Source organism: Triticum dicoccoides, chromosome 7B (genome assembly GCF_002162155.2).
Source record: "Triticum dicoccoides isolate Atlit2015 ecotype Zavitan chromosome 7B, WEW_v2.0, whole genome shotgun sequence".
Taxonomy (NCBI): domain Eukaryota; kingdom Viridiplantae; phylum Streptophyta; class Magnoliopsida; order Poales; family Poaceae; genus Triticum; species Triticum dicoccoides.
In genome coordinates, this window is record NC_041393.1 from 456,258,085 (window position 1) to 456,270,941 (window position 12,857).

Below are 12,857 nucleotides of genomic sequence, written 5' to 3' on the forward strand. Positions count from 1 at the left end.
CGGGCCATCCGGGAGGGTGGCGGCAGCCGCGTGCAAATCGCACGGGTTGGCCCCTCCCGTTTCCCCTCTTTACGTTAAGTGGGTACTTATCCCTTGACCCCTTAGTCCCTATATAAAGCAACAAGGAGCCATCATTATAACACTTGATCATTGATTAATAAAGCTGGTCTCCTCCATATCTCTCTGTGTCATTTACTTTCGCGTGTTCGACTACTTCGACTACTTCGTCTACGACGCTCGCCCTGGCTCCGCAACCTCGGTCCGGACTCGCCGACGGAGTTGCGGAACACCCCTCATGAGTCCATGAACACGTCTAGGCGAGTCCGCGCTAAGGGTCCGGTCACTCTTTTTTGTCCGTTGTAATCACAAGTCTCAAATCTCACCGCCTATTTTCATGCTACTACATCATGCACTTAGAAGAGGTACTATCAACGCCGGTCATAAAACTTACAAAAGATGTTCAACTCGGTGCTAAAACTTATAAAATATGAATTTATGGTCATCTAATTCGTTGTTTGGTGCAATATGATGCTTTGTACAATAGACGGGCGCCCGGGCATACACTCTGCCTACATGGCATGCCAGGATGCAAGTAGCCCACACGTTAGTGGCTAGGAATAATATTTTCCAGTTAACTCCCTAGATTTTTTTAATTATTAAAAAAACTTAGAGACCCACTTGTCAGTCAAACAATATAAGCGAAAATTGATAAATATAGTTCGAGGGGCTGGATTCGAGCACCCGACCTTCTGATAGCGTGCACACCAGGTGAACCAACAAGCCAAAAGGCATTAGTTGTGTTAGAAGGATAACTACAATATACTAGTAGACTGCCCGTGCGTTGCCACGGGCTTTTTAAAATTTATGACGCTTGCATGTTAGAGAAATGAGGATAGAGAGCCATTAGGTTCATCATACTGTTCATTTGGATATATTTCCCTCAAAATCAGAATGGATGATATAATCACTTGAGCAGTTTGCCTATGTCAAAGATACAACTTTTGTAAGGAGCTGTGTCAATGAATTCCCACTGAAAATATAGCATGCGATTACAAGGAATGTAATACTCCCTCCATCCCAAAAAAAAGTGCCTATTGTGTCCTCACCGGTTGTAGCATGACCCCTACATCCTTGGTGGCAGCCGCGGCGCCCACATCCACCTGCATCCACGCTTGGGCAGGAAAAATATAATAGAAAAATAATGTGGACCACATGTTCATGGAATTTTGCAATGTGAAAAATAATGTGGACCACATGTTCATGGAATTTTGCAATGTGATATAGCTACAGACCGGTATGATTGGCAAAATTTCTAAAATTAATATTTTACCATAATGTCCAGCTCAGGAATATTAGAACATATATCTTCTCATTTGGCACTCACCAACATTTAGCTTGACGACAACAACCACTTGACTCCATGACTGGTGATCGATATGATCATGTCTCTTCCTGCATGCGAAAACACAAATATTAAATTCTATTGATAAAGATATATTCCTAACATGCGAAGAAGAGGGAAAAGCAATATGGCAATTTAATGTGTCATCAACCCTGCAAGTTGGCAGCATCCCACGTGATCGATGATCAATTTTAAATGTAATCTTTAACTACAATAATGAGTACAGTATAATTCATCATTTCTTTATTCTGGGCATTTTTTTACCCTGAATAAGATATAACACAAGGATAAACTTGTGAGAGGCAGAGAGAACCCAATTAGCATCTCTAGCAGTGAATAAGAATTCCGATCAGACACTCCAAGTTTTATGTTACCATCTAATTAAACAATAGTAGTATAGTGATAAACTGTGAACCTAAGGGGTGTTTAGGGTTTGGAGAGGTACCTGGAGGGAGGAAGGGCGGAGAGTCATGTTGCTCATCAACACGCGGATATAATGTGATCGTGGAACTGCTGGTGCCGCAATGATGAGCGACCTTTCCCCATCGCAGAGCCGTCGTCGGCACTGCTGGCCTCCTCCGGACTGCTGCGCCGCCAACGTCGCATCAGGTTATGATACCGAGGAAAGAGGGAGATGGCGGTCAGGTGTGGGTGGGGGTCTAGGGATATAAAGCAGCCCTCCCAACTGTTATTGTGTTTTTGTGCTTCACAAATCAATTCATAATGTCAACATTATGACCATGCTGGAAAATCAACTTACTGGGAAATTTATTTAAATAAACAACGGAATGTACAAATGTACTTAAAATAACAAAATCTTGATCAAATTCACTAAAAAATACCATGCACCAAATCACTATGTATATTATACAAGGTCAAGGCTGATTCGAGTAAGGCTGTTACCGAGTAGTATGACAATTATCACCATTTGCAAACACTACAAGCGAGTGATAGTGTTACTTGTAGGAGCCCAATTGTGAGACCTTTTCAGGTAACTCAATGTATATGTGTGCAGTAATTCGCACAAGAACATATCATCACTCTATATGCAATATGATTTCAGAGTGAAAGATATGATTATTTCCTATTGGACGAACGTGGTTTCAACTCCACATGAGAAATATCATGCAGGAACTGAAATATACATCCAAGCATGCAAAACCAAAAAGTCAAGCAAGAATTTGATAGGGCATCTAAGGCCACTATAACATTCACTCACGCTGGTATGTAGTGTTGGTAGCACGAAAAGTGTCAATGCCCCGGCTCTTCCTGTCGACCATGCGCCTCTGCTAGCGACGACGCCAGCAAGAATACCCTGTGAGGTCATTAGAAATCTGTGGGGTCAACCCTCTCAAGTTACAAGGACTAATGAGTAAATTATGGAAAAACAAAGGGGTGCTATAAAAAAGTTGTGGGTCACCGGACCTCACGGCTTACACGTAGGTTTGCCACTGGCCTCTGCCATGGCGTTTCCCCACCTTCCCCGCCACGCCTTCTCAAGTACTCCCAAGAAGATAACAATAACAGACTGTGCCAGTATTATAAACTTAATATTAGTATTATTCGACAAACGTTCGAACTTGCACACGAATCATGTAAAATGCAAAACTACTAATGCCAGCTTAATAAAATGACTCCGTTGTATCATACTCCCTCCGTTCGAAATTAATTGTCACAAAAATGGATAAAAATGGATGTATCTACGACTAGAATACATCTAGATACATTCATTTCTTGGACGAGTAATTCCGAACGGAGGGAGTACATGGCAAACCATGATCATGCTTGGTCACTTCAGATGGTACAATGAAACAGGAATATTTTACAAAATGAAAATGCAATCTCTTCAATTCTTAAAATAGCATCATTTCAGTATTTTGCAGCTGTTGAAAACTGAGTTGCTATTGTCCTACAGTCAATATACAACTTCAGATTAAAAATTAATTACTTGGTGAGCGATTAGCTAAATCACCTACTTGGTGAGCGATTAGCTAAATTAGTTACAAAGTAGTACTTGCAATCTTCATCCATGAGCCACAAACTAATGCTTGTTCAAAAATCATGGTTCCTCCTCTGACTTCTCTATCTTCACAAACAGAACAAAATCATATGGCATCTTCATGTTACTTGTAGTAAGCAAAATAACAGAAATTGCAAAAAAGAGAAGATTTCTAGAAAATAAATATATATGCAGTGCAGAAGCAGAGGAACCAAGATTGCTCACCTGTGGATCTTTGCTGCTGTGACTTTCATGAGGTCGCCTGCATTTCTTCTTCCTCCTACTTCCTTGCTGTAATTGTCCGAAACAAAGGGATGCGTACCCAACCACTCAGTCTAGTACAATAACAATAGCTTGGAAATACAGAACTACATATATGTAAGGAAGGGGAAAACCACCCAAAGGCAGATGTACAGATGTAGCAGGGTTAACTCAGTAGGAGCCAAAAAGTATACATAAGTATTATGATTAGGAAGCGCTACAGGCTAAAAAGTTTAAGCATTTATAGTAATATATCCACCTACTGTCTCTCAGATACTTACTTAATCAAATCAAGGATGGTTAAGAACTTGTAGATTTCCCATTACTAAATTACGCAGTGTTATTTATTTTTAACTTAAGATTGAATTTGCAGCATTTGAGAAATATCACCGCCAAGTCGAAATCGTGCAATGGCACTTAGAGCAAAAAGGTCTAAATTAAAAAATACACAATTTGCAGAGATACTCTCACCATCTCTTGAAATTCATGCGGCCGGGGTGAGGCAGAGGATGACGGCGTAGTGCTGCTAGAGCTCTGTACACTGTGATTGCCCTTCTAGGCAGAGGCCAGCGCTGCCCTTGCGCATCCACATCAGTCTCCGACCTTGTTACAATAAATATATTAACGCCCATGGATAGAGAGGGAAATAAATATATATCTATTGTAAAGAAAGGAAATATCACCCCTCCATCCAAATAAATTTAGCAAACCATAGTTGGTTCTGTTAAGGAGCCATGTTACTGGAGAGACAAATTTCTGAGGAAAAGAAAGATGGCCGTGTGACTCACATCTCATGGTTGACTTGTGCATCCCTAACTTGATCATTGGCATTGCCAAATAAAGCTACCTTCCCCGGACCTCAGGGCTTACACGTAGGTTTGCCACTGGCCTCTGCCATGGCGTGTCCCCACCTTCCCCGCCACGCCTTCTCAAGTACTCCCAAGAAGATAACAATAACAGACTGTGCCAGTATTATAAACTTAATATTAACGTTCGAACTTGCACACGAATCATGTAAAATGCAAAATTACTAATGCCAGCTTAATAAAATGACTTCGTTGTATCATACATGGCAAACCATGATCATGCTTGGTCACTTCAGATGGTACAATGAAACAGGAATATTTTACAAAATGAAAAGGCAATCTCTTGAATTCTTAAAATAGCAGCATTTCAGTGGCAAATGGAAGTGGTGGGCGAAAGATAGGAGTGGTGAGATGTGGTGGGTGAGGCGAGACTACCAACTGAGACATTAGGAGTAGAGAAAATACAAGCTTGTTTAGTTCATATTTGTGGAGCACTTCTCAGAAAATACCAAAATCTGAAAGTAACTAAATCACTGTATTTTACCAATTTTATCATCTTGGCAAATGGAAGTATAGCTATAGCTTTGTATCAGGAGTGACAGAAGAATTCAACATCAGTACATTAACTGAGACCTCAGGTATGGGAGTGTTTCTGTCCAAGTACACACACACACATGTGAATAATAATTTATTCTGCATCCTCAGTGATTGAATATATATATATTGCCTTGAGGCAAGCAATTAACAAATTATAAATTTGACATGCATGTTGGTTGATATTTAAACAGGGTAGTAAATAAACCAAGATGTGAGACTATTCTATGGTGTACCTAATCAATTTTTTTCTGTGATTCAGTTGTATATATGTACCTGTAGAAAAATATTGACATCGGCAAGAGATTAAAAAAAGCACCATGTCATACCTACACGTATTTGATTGGTTCCCATGTACTATCCACCTTCCTATTCTCCACTAATTCCTACTTCAAGTCTCCAATGGTTGAATATACACAATGCATAATTGGAAGCGTTAAATCACATGTGCATAATTTGAATATATACAATGCATAATTGGAAGCATTAAATCACTCCAATGGTTGGCGTTGCACATCATAATATTTACTAAATATATTATTACTTATCATTGATGGCCGTTGATGCATAATAAACAGAGCTGAGCATGGCAAGACCACATCACTGAACTACACTTGCCAAGGTTCATTGACAAATGCTTGAATTGCTACAATAAGGTGACTTACCCAGTCATGTCAGGATATATGCAGCGATCCACTCCTTGGATCATGCCGCAATACAGGTACTTGGTCAACAAAATGGTTGATGTAAGCCAAGAGTCCGTTGCAGAGGGTCCATGTCACCCGAGTTCAGATCGCCAAAAATCTTCAAAATCTTAACAACGTTGAATGGAAGGAAGAAGACATGGGAAAGCTCGATGTCCCTCAGGCACCTGGTTCTCCCTCTCCATATGGCATATAAGAACCTGCCATCCGTTGAGTATACTGCGGCACGTACCATCGTGGAACACAAGCCGTTCCTTTTCTTAGTACATGTACACCTAAAACAACCATTTCATCTCCTAGTGGTAAGGTTTGACTTAAATAATAAACGTAAAAATCTTATTGCAATTCGGTTAGGTAATTTTGGCATTATTCCTACACATTCACATTCATGGTTAAGTTGCAAAATCCAAATAAGAAACTGAAAGTCCTACCCTTCTATATGTTACACGTCGTTATTTTTAACACCATAGATGAAAGAATAGTTGTGTCGTTATTGCAGTAACAATACACGTAAAATGAGTCAAGAAAATATGAATCACTCCATGAATTTATGCAGCAATGCAAATACATCACTGTCATAGCAAGGATAATACCATGAATTTCTACAGTAATAGCCGAAAAACTATGATCGGCTCCTTCCAATTTATCCTAGCTAGCATTTTGACCACTACCTTAAAATGCAGCAGCATTGATAATGCCCACCACTTCACCAGGGGACTAATACCCTAAAAAACAATGTGACCTCCATATAGATCATTTCAAACTGTAATGAATTCACCTAATTATCAATGAAAAAAATAAATCGTTATGTACAAAAATGGTCAATAAAAATCTGAACTCCCTATGGAACATCCAAAGATGGAAAAAAATTATTAGTGCTCATGCATCAATGGTGTCAATGATGTGCACATTTGCCTGACACAGAAGCGGGATGTCTTGCAAGACATGAGCGCACCTTCATATCACTTCATACATAATTATATCAGAGCTACATCCAACCTGACTTTGCAAGTTCAATGCCATGATTTGTAGAACAAACTATATATGTAGTCAACACGTAACATAACCGCGACCTCATAAGGGTTAAGTTTTTCATATAGTGATCTATGTAAGATATATATGAGAAACAACAAAGGCAATGTAATATATCTTATAACCTTTGATTGAATAAGATTCCCACAAACACAAGCCATATATAAAGACCAAAATGACTGAACAGGAAAATAGAGCATACAAATATGAAACAATGGTGCAAGAGCCAAACATGAAAGCTTGCAGCAGCAGCCCAGTGGAGCAGACATACAAATTCAACGGATAAATTTTAAAGAAACATGGCAAACCTTTAAAACAAACTAAATTTACAGGATAACAGTTATAGAAATAAAGTAAAACACTATAAAATTGTCTCGGATAATTGGTCAGCCATTTGAATTAAGTTAGTAACTGATATTGTCGAATCAGCCGCGAAATTAATTGGAAATAACAATAAAGATTTGAAATTTTAATTGCATCACGCGGAGGTAGTGAGAACTGAGAATCATACCTAACTGATTTTTTTCTCAAAGCACCTTCAGCACCTTCAAGGACCAGCAGGTCCGGCCCCTCCACGTCTGCTCCAAGCTCTACCAGCGTACCGCCACCATCTCCCGCAGCAGCTCCAGTGGCTTCCCTTCCGATCAGGGGCCTCCAGATCGGCGCCTAGCACAAGCAGTGCACATACGGCTGCTACACGACCGTCCCCGCCACGACGTGCAACAACATCAACCCCGTTAGTAATTTTAGAAAGGGGTGACGTGTTCTATTTTAGGCGTGGCCCTTCTTTAGGCTTGGACCTAATTTCAAATCTCTTTTTCTGTGAGTTCATCAGGACCCAAAGTTCTTTAGGTATTTTAAAAAGAACTATCATGCACACTGTGTTCTAATATTTCTCTAACAGCTAGTATAAAGCATAATTCATACCCAAAATGGGAAATAAGAAGTTTTTAATAGCATCCAACTTGCATAAACATAACAACATTCACTATTAAACAATTTATCTTCAGACCCACATGGTCTCAAGGAAAAAATTTGGAAGGCAAATGCTATCTAGCAATTGCAAGATCTGTAGATGCTCAGAGGTGTCAAATACATTTATGTATATGAAAAAAAAATTAGTACCTCCAAATTTATAATACACCTCATTGAGTTAGTAACTCTGAGCTTAAATACCATAGCTGACAAGAAATTCTTTGGCAAAATAGCATTTTTTTTTCAAGTGTATGGTTAAGATGAAAAGCATACTTTTTCCAACAACAAAAAAACATGTAAAACGTACTCCATCTATGCAGCCGATGCTATTTCTGAGTCAAAAAAGAACTTACGTAGTTACACAATTTATTAGCATCTGGGATGGATAGCACGGCTAGGCTAAATCTAATTCCCTCTCAAATAAAAAACATGCAAGGTATATTATGAAATAAGAGTGCATTGTGGCCACAACGACTGAATGTTGAAGCCTACACCACCAGTATCTTGCCTGCCTTGTTGTTATACTTTATGCACCTCACTTCTTCCCTGAATCTCCCTTAGTGTAAGATGCAGGGGAAAAGATATTTCAGCTAGAACCAATAATGCGCACCAAGTTGATTAAGAAAATCTACGCCTATCCATTTTATACAGACCACACATACACTATTGATGTATGATTACTCTACAAACAATCTGAGCCTGGAACCAGGATAACCAAACATGTCATTAAGTGAATGCTTAATATACAAACAGATTCTTCAGCAGACTTGTGTAATCCAAATTAGCAGGTTCTATGCCATGTACTTCGGAACTAAAGGAAGGAATGGACATGACTTGTTACAAAATCCTCCTTGAGGTACTATGCAGTGCAAAGTAATGCAACCAAATATAACTCATCAGATGCTGGTCATTGTACCCTATTCTGCTAAACACTGGTACTCTGTAAATTAATCTTATCATTGTGAATTCAGGTTACGAGTTACATACCTGTCTTCCATCCAGGAAATACTGTAGAGATCACCTAAGCAGGTAATATACTCAGAAGGAGGCGATGGCTCCATTCCTGGGCAGTATGTACCCCAGGTGCTTTCTTCTGCATTAGATGCTGTTGTGACATAAATATTGAGGTCTGCAAGCATCAAACCCTCAAAAATACTGCCACTTTCACAAGCTTCCACATATATACAGGACAAGGTTACCACAAAAAAGTAACTAAGGGCAGCCTTACCATTTTTGCGTAGGTGTTGGATGCATGTTTTTCTTGTAAGACCTTGATAAAATCCGCAGCATAGAGATATGGCAGGTTGGGCATACCTGAAACTTGCAAAGGTCAATACACAAGATGAAGAAAACAAATTAATACAACAAAACAGTGGATATAACTTGCACACGCCAAGGACTCCACAACCCCCGTGATCTGAGTAGTACATATATGGTCATTTGGTTTGCTCCCTCCAGTGACTGCAGTTTTATTGCCCAAGAGAACTGCATAGAAGTTCTTAGCAGTAACTATCTGAAAACTTTCCTGGTAAGACTGAGGAAACATAGGTACCTCGATGACATTCATGATGCTGTCGTGGTGGTGTTCATCTCGTCATGGATTTTTCTCTGCCACCCTTGCTGGAAATCCATTGCCGGCTAGACAATTCTCACCCACTACAAGACACACGGCGCCTCTTCTTCTCGCCCTCTCTCCTTCAGATCCACTCATTCGTCCTTTAGGAAAACAGTAGACAAAATTGGATGAACAATCAATGTATATACATGAATTCAACAGTAGCTACAACGGTCACGTACTTCATCTTCTTTTCTTTTCAAGTAGACAACCAATCAATCAAGTTGATGGTTCTCCTCGACAACTCCTGGTCGTGAAGGAAGAGAGGGGCGCAGCCCACGGTGACGATTCTTGACGAGGCTTGTTGAGGTCGATGCGGTTGGGCCAGAGCACATCATCGTCCACGGGTAGGAATCAGGTCATCGTCGTCGCCGGGCTGGAGTCGAGCTCTTCTCAAGGAGGCCGGAGAGGATCGCCCGGGTCTGCGCGTCCTGCCATATGGCCTGCAGACGAATCAATGGGAGATCAGAGGTGTTGAGCAGAGGAGAGATCTGGGAAGGAGAGGGAGGGAGGGAAGGCATAAGCGTACCAGCTGGTGACGTACACCCAGGCGAGGAAGGCCATGACGAGGGGGACCCTGCCGGCAGGGACGGTGGTGAAGGAGAGGCCAGCGTCGGAGGCGACGACGCGGGCGGAGTCACGCGATCCTCCCCGGCGTTGGATGCGAGGCGCACGCGGAGTGCCGAGGACTCGCCGGCGTCGGTCAGGGCGTCGTGCACAGAGGAGTCGCAGAGAAGAAGAGGACGGCGGCGCGAGGACGTCGGGAGGATCGCGAGGAGGGATCTGGCAGCGAAGGGATCTGGAGGCCTCCCCCCGAGGGCAGTCTCGCTCGTGCGTGCGAGTCCTGGTTTTTTTCGTAGGTTTTTCCAGGACGAAAAAATACCGGACGAAAATGGTGGGACGAAATTAAAACCCGAAACGCGACCTACCAACTGAGACATTAGGAGTAGAGATAACTCTTCGACTAGAACACCTGGGCCTACCAGTTTAAATGGGCTATGATCAATGGAGCCATTTGCACTATCGATTTTATATAGAAATTTGTAGATAGTATGTAAATTATAATCTTGGTCAGAAAAATAATGTTTAATAATTCATTTAATAAATATTGTTATTACAAACGAAATAACTTACTATCAAAACTGTTTCATGTATTATTTTAAAAATATTTATATATTTTCAAAAATATTTATAGATTATGAAAACTGTTTGTATAATATAGTTAAAAATATTTGTAAATTTACAATTCCAACATATTATTTAATTATACAAACATTTCAATAATTACATGCACATTTCTATAGTTCAATTTCCAGGTAATTACATATTCATAATTTAAAATTTAAATTGTTGATATGAATATTCAGTGGTATCTAATATAATATGCAGGTTTATATTAAATGTTTTATTTATTAATCCTTTTTTGTATGTATACTATTTTTAACACACAAATACTCCCTTCGTTCCCAAATATAAGTCTTTGTAGGTATTTCACAATGGATTACATATGGATGTATATAGATGCATTTTGTGTGTAGATACACTCATTTTGCTCTGTATGTGCTCCATAGTGAAATCTCTCCAAAGACTTATATTTAGAAACGGAGGGAGTATTTGAGCACAGTTTTATTACCTACGTTTTACTTATTATTTTTTATATAATAGTCAGGCTTATATTAATTTTTTTTACTAATCATCTTCTGTATGTATAGACAATAGGGCGTGAAGGGTGTCTTTGGTCGTGGCCTCGTTGGTTCAAGACCTAGCGGCCCCCTTATTTTTATGTTAAAACATTCGCTCATCTATGAGCAGTACAATTTTTGTATAATATTTTTGAATTATAACTTTACAAATAATTGGATTAATTTAAATTATACAAACATTTTTAATCCATAAATATATTTTCATTACTTAGATAATAATTTACATACAAATTTCAAAAGAAAAACACCAAAGGTGCAAAATGGTCTCCGTTGATTATAGCCCATTTGAGCTGGCAGGCCCAGGTGTTCTAACTGAAGCGTTATAGAACGTATTTATCCTTCTGATAGAACAAGTGTATTTATCCCAAAAAAAGTTAGAACTAGTGTCTTTGGTCGTGTTTGTTCACCTAGAGTGCGCGCCATTAGAAGGTCTAGTATTCAAATCCCCCTTCTTCTGCAAACATGTTTATCATTTTTGTTTTATGCTGTTTGACTGACAAGTGTCTCACTTTAGCTATTTTGTGTAATTAAATACAACTAGGGAGTTATCTGGAAAATTTTGCTCCTAACATGTGCGCCGCTGCTATGCATGCAGGGTATACTGAGCCCGAATACACTAGAAAGGAACAATATTTGCACCAAATAACAAGTTAGACGACGACAAATCCGTATTATAAATTTTAGCACCAAATTGACTATCCAGTGCAAGTTCTATGACTGCAAGTGATATTACCTCAACTTAAAATAAGCTACGTACTATACATAGGGATTGAATATTCGTCCTCCCGGCCACCCTCTTTTATTTTAACCTCAATGCATCGTAATTTTACGTTTCATAAATTTTGTCTTATTTCAGACGTAAAAAGAGAACGTAAGAAAATATATGATTACCGTAAAAAATATTTTATATTACATAAAATTACAAAAGTAAAAACATAGTGTAAAATATACATAAAATACATTTTTTCTAGTCTTATGACCTATATTTTTTTCTTATGACAAATTTTATGTAGGGAATCAATATGAATGTAACTATTTGTATTTCAAATGTAATTTATTTACAAATCGATTGTAAGATTACCTCAGGTGAATAATAAATTATTATGCACCCTGGGTGATGATGAAATCCTAGTTTTGTAACCCTAGTTTTAATCGTCGTAGGAGATGCTGACGTCATCTGATGGACCGGCTCGCCCATCGTTGGCCAAGGCCCGTGGCTCCAACTCCTCGTCAGACTCCACGTCCACAAAGACTTCCTCTAGCTCCGCATCCATCTCGCGGTGGTAGTGGTGATTTACTGCGACTTGGAGCTACGACTGTGTAAAAGCCCAAGTGTGATGATCCATGTTTTGTAACCTTAAACCATCTTTGTCATGAGTGGATCCTATGTTGGCATAAGTAATGTTGCATCATGATCATTGTTTTGCATTGGTTCATTTAATTTTGTGGCATGATGATTCACTTGGTGTTGCTTCACATTGCATCAATCATGCCCATGTTGTGTTTTCCATGTAAGCTTGTGTGTGATCACCCCTTCCCTGCCTTCTTGCAAAACTTCATATTTGTTTCCACCCAAATCCATATACCCCAAGCATGAGCTTCTTCTTCTTCTTTTCTTCCATTTATTTGCATGTGGGATATTTTCTGCTTCAAATAAATGCTCACAATTTTCCTAAATTCTCTAATCCATGCCAATCACCACTCCTCCAAAATTTAGCAATTTTGGAAATGTTCCGGACATATTCAAAACTGGTCAAGTTTGAATT

At 39.4% G+C, this 12,857-nt stretch overlaps 1 protein-coding gene across 28 annotated transcripts; it reads right to left on the minus strand.

The window, feature by feature from the left end:
- Positions 1 to 895: 895 nt before the first annotated feature.
- Positions 896 to 10,218, minus strand: LOC119336899. Of its 28 annotated transcripts, none has more exons than XR_005162900.1 (17): positions 9,918 to 10,216; positions 9,571 to 9,831; positions 9,326 to 9,489; positions 9,157 to 9,258; positions 9,002 to 9,087; positions 8,761 to 8,902; positions 7,310 to 7,491; positions 5,728 to 6,041; positions 4,451 to 4,623; positions 4,134 to 4,265; positions 3,627 to 3,692; positions 2,828 to 2,930; positions 2,622 to 2,717; positions 1,848 to 2,106; positions 1,385 to 1,452; positions 1,107 to 1,160; positions 896 to 981 (listed from the first exon to the last, which is right to left on the minus strand). XR_005162900.1 is itself a non-coding variant. In XM_037608981.1 (11 exons), coding segments are annotated over exons 5-11 (552 nt in total). In that variant the 5' UTR covers positions 4,453 to 4,623; positions 5,728 to 6,041; positions 7,310 to 7,491; positions 8,761 to 8,866; positions 9,002 to 9,150; the 3' UTR covers positions 912 to 1,440. The 28 variants fall into 28 exon arrangements, 6 of the variants coding, with proteins under 6 accessions (XP_037464878.1, XP_037464877.1, XP_037464876.1 ...); XR_005162898.1 differs by having other exon boundaries at positions 1,107 to 1,171; XR_005162891.1 differs by having other exon boundaries at positions 1,107 to 1,452.
- Between the last annotated feature and the right edge of the window lie 2,639 nt (positions 10,219 to 12,857).

Excerpts from the sequence above, each read along its gene's own strand:
- LOC119336899 (XM_037608981.1), bottom strand. Across the intron at positions 2,718-2,827 it reads ACCTACGTGTAAGCCGTGAG|GGTATTCTTGCTGGCGTCGT; the intron begins GTCCGGTGACCC and ends ATGACCTCACAG. Across the intron at positions 1,989-2,621 it reads TACCAACACTACATACCAGC|CAGTCCGGAGGAGGCCAGCA; the intron begins GTGAGTGAATGT and ends TTGGCGGCGCAG.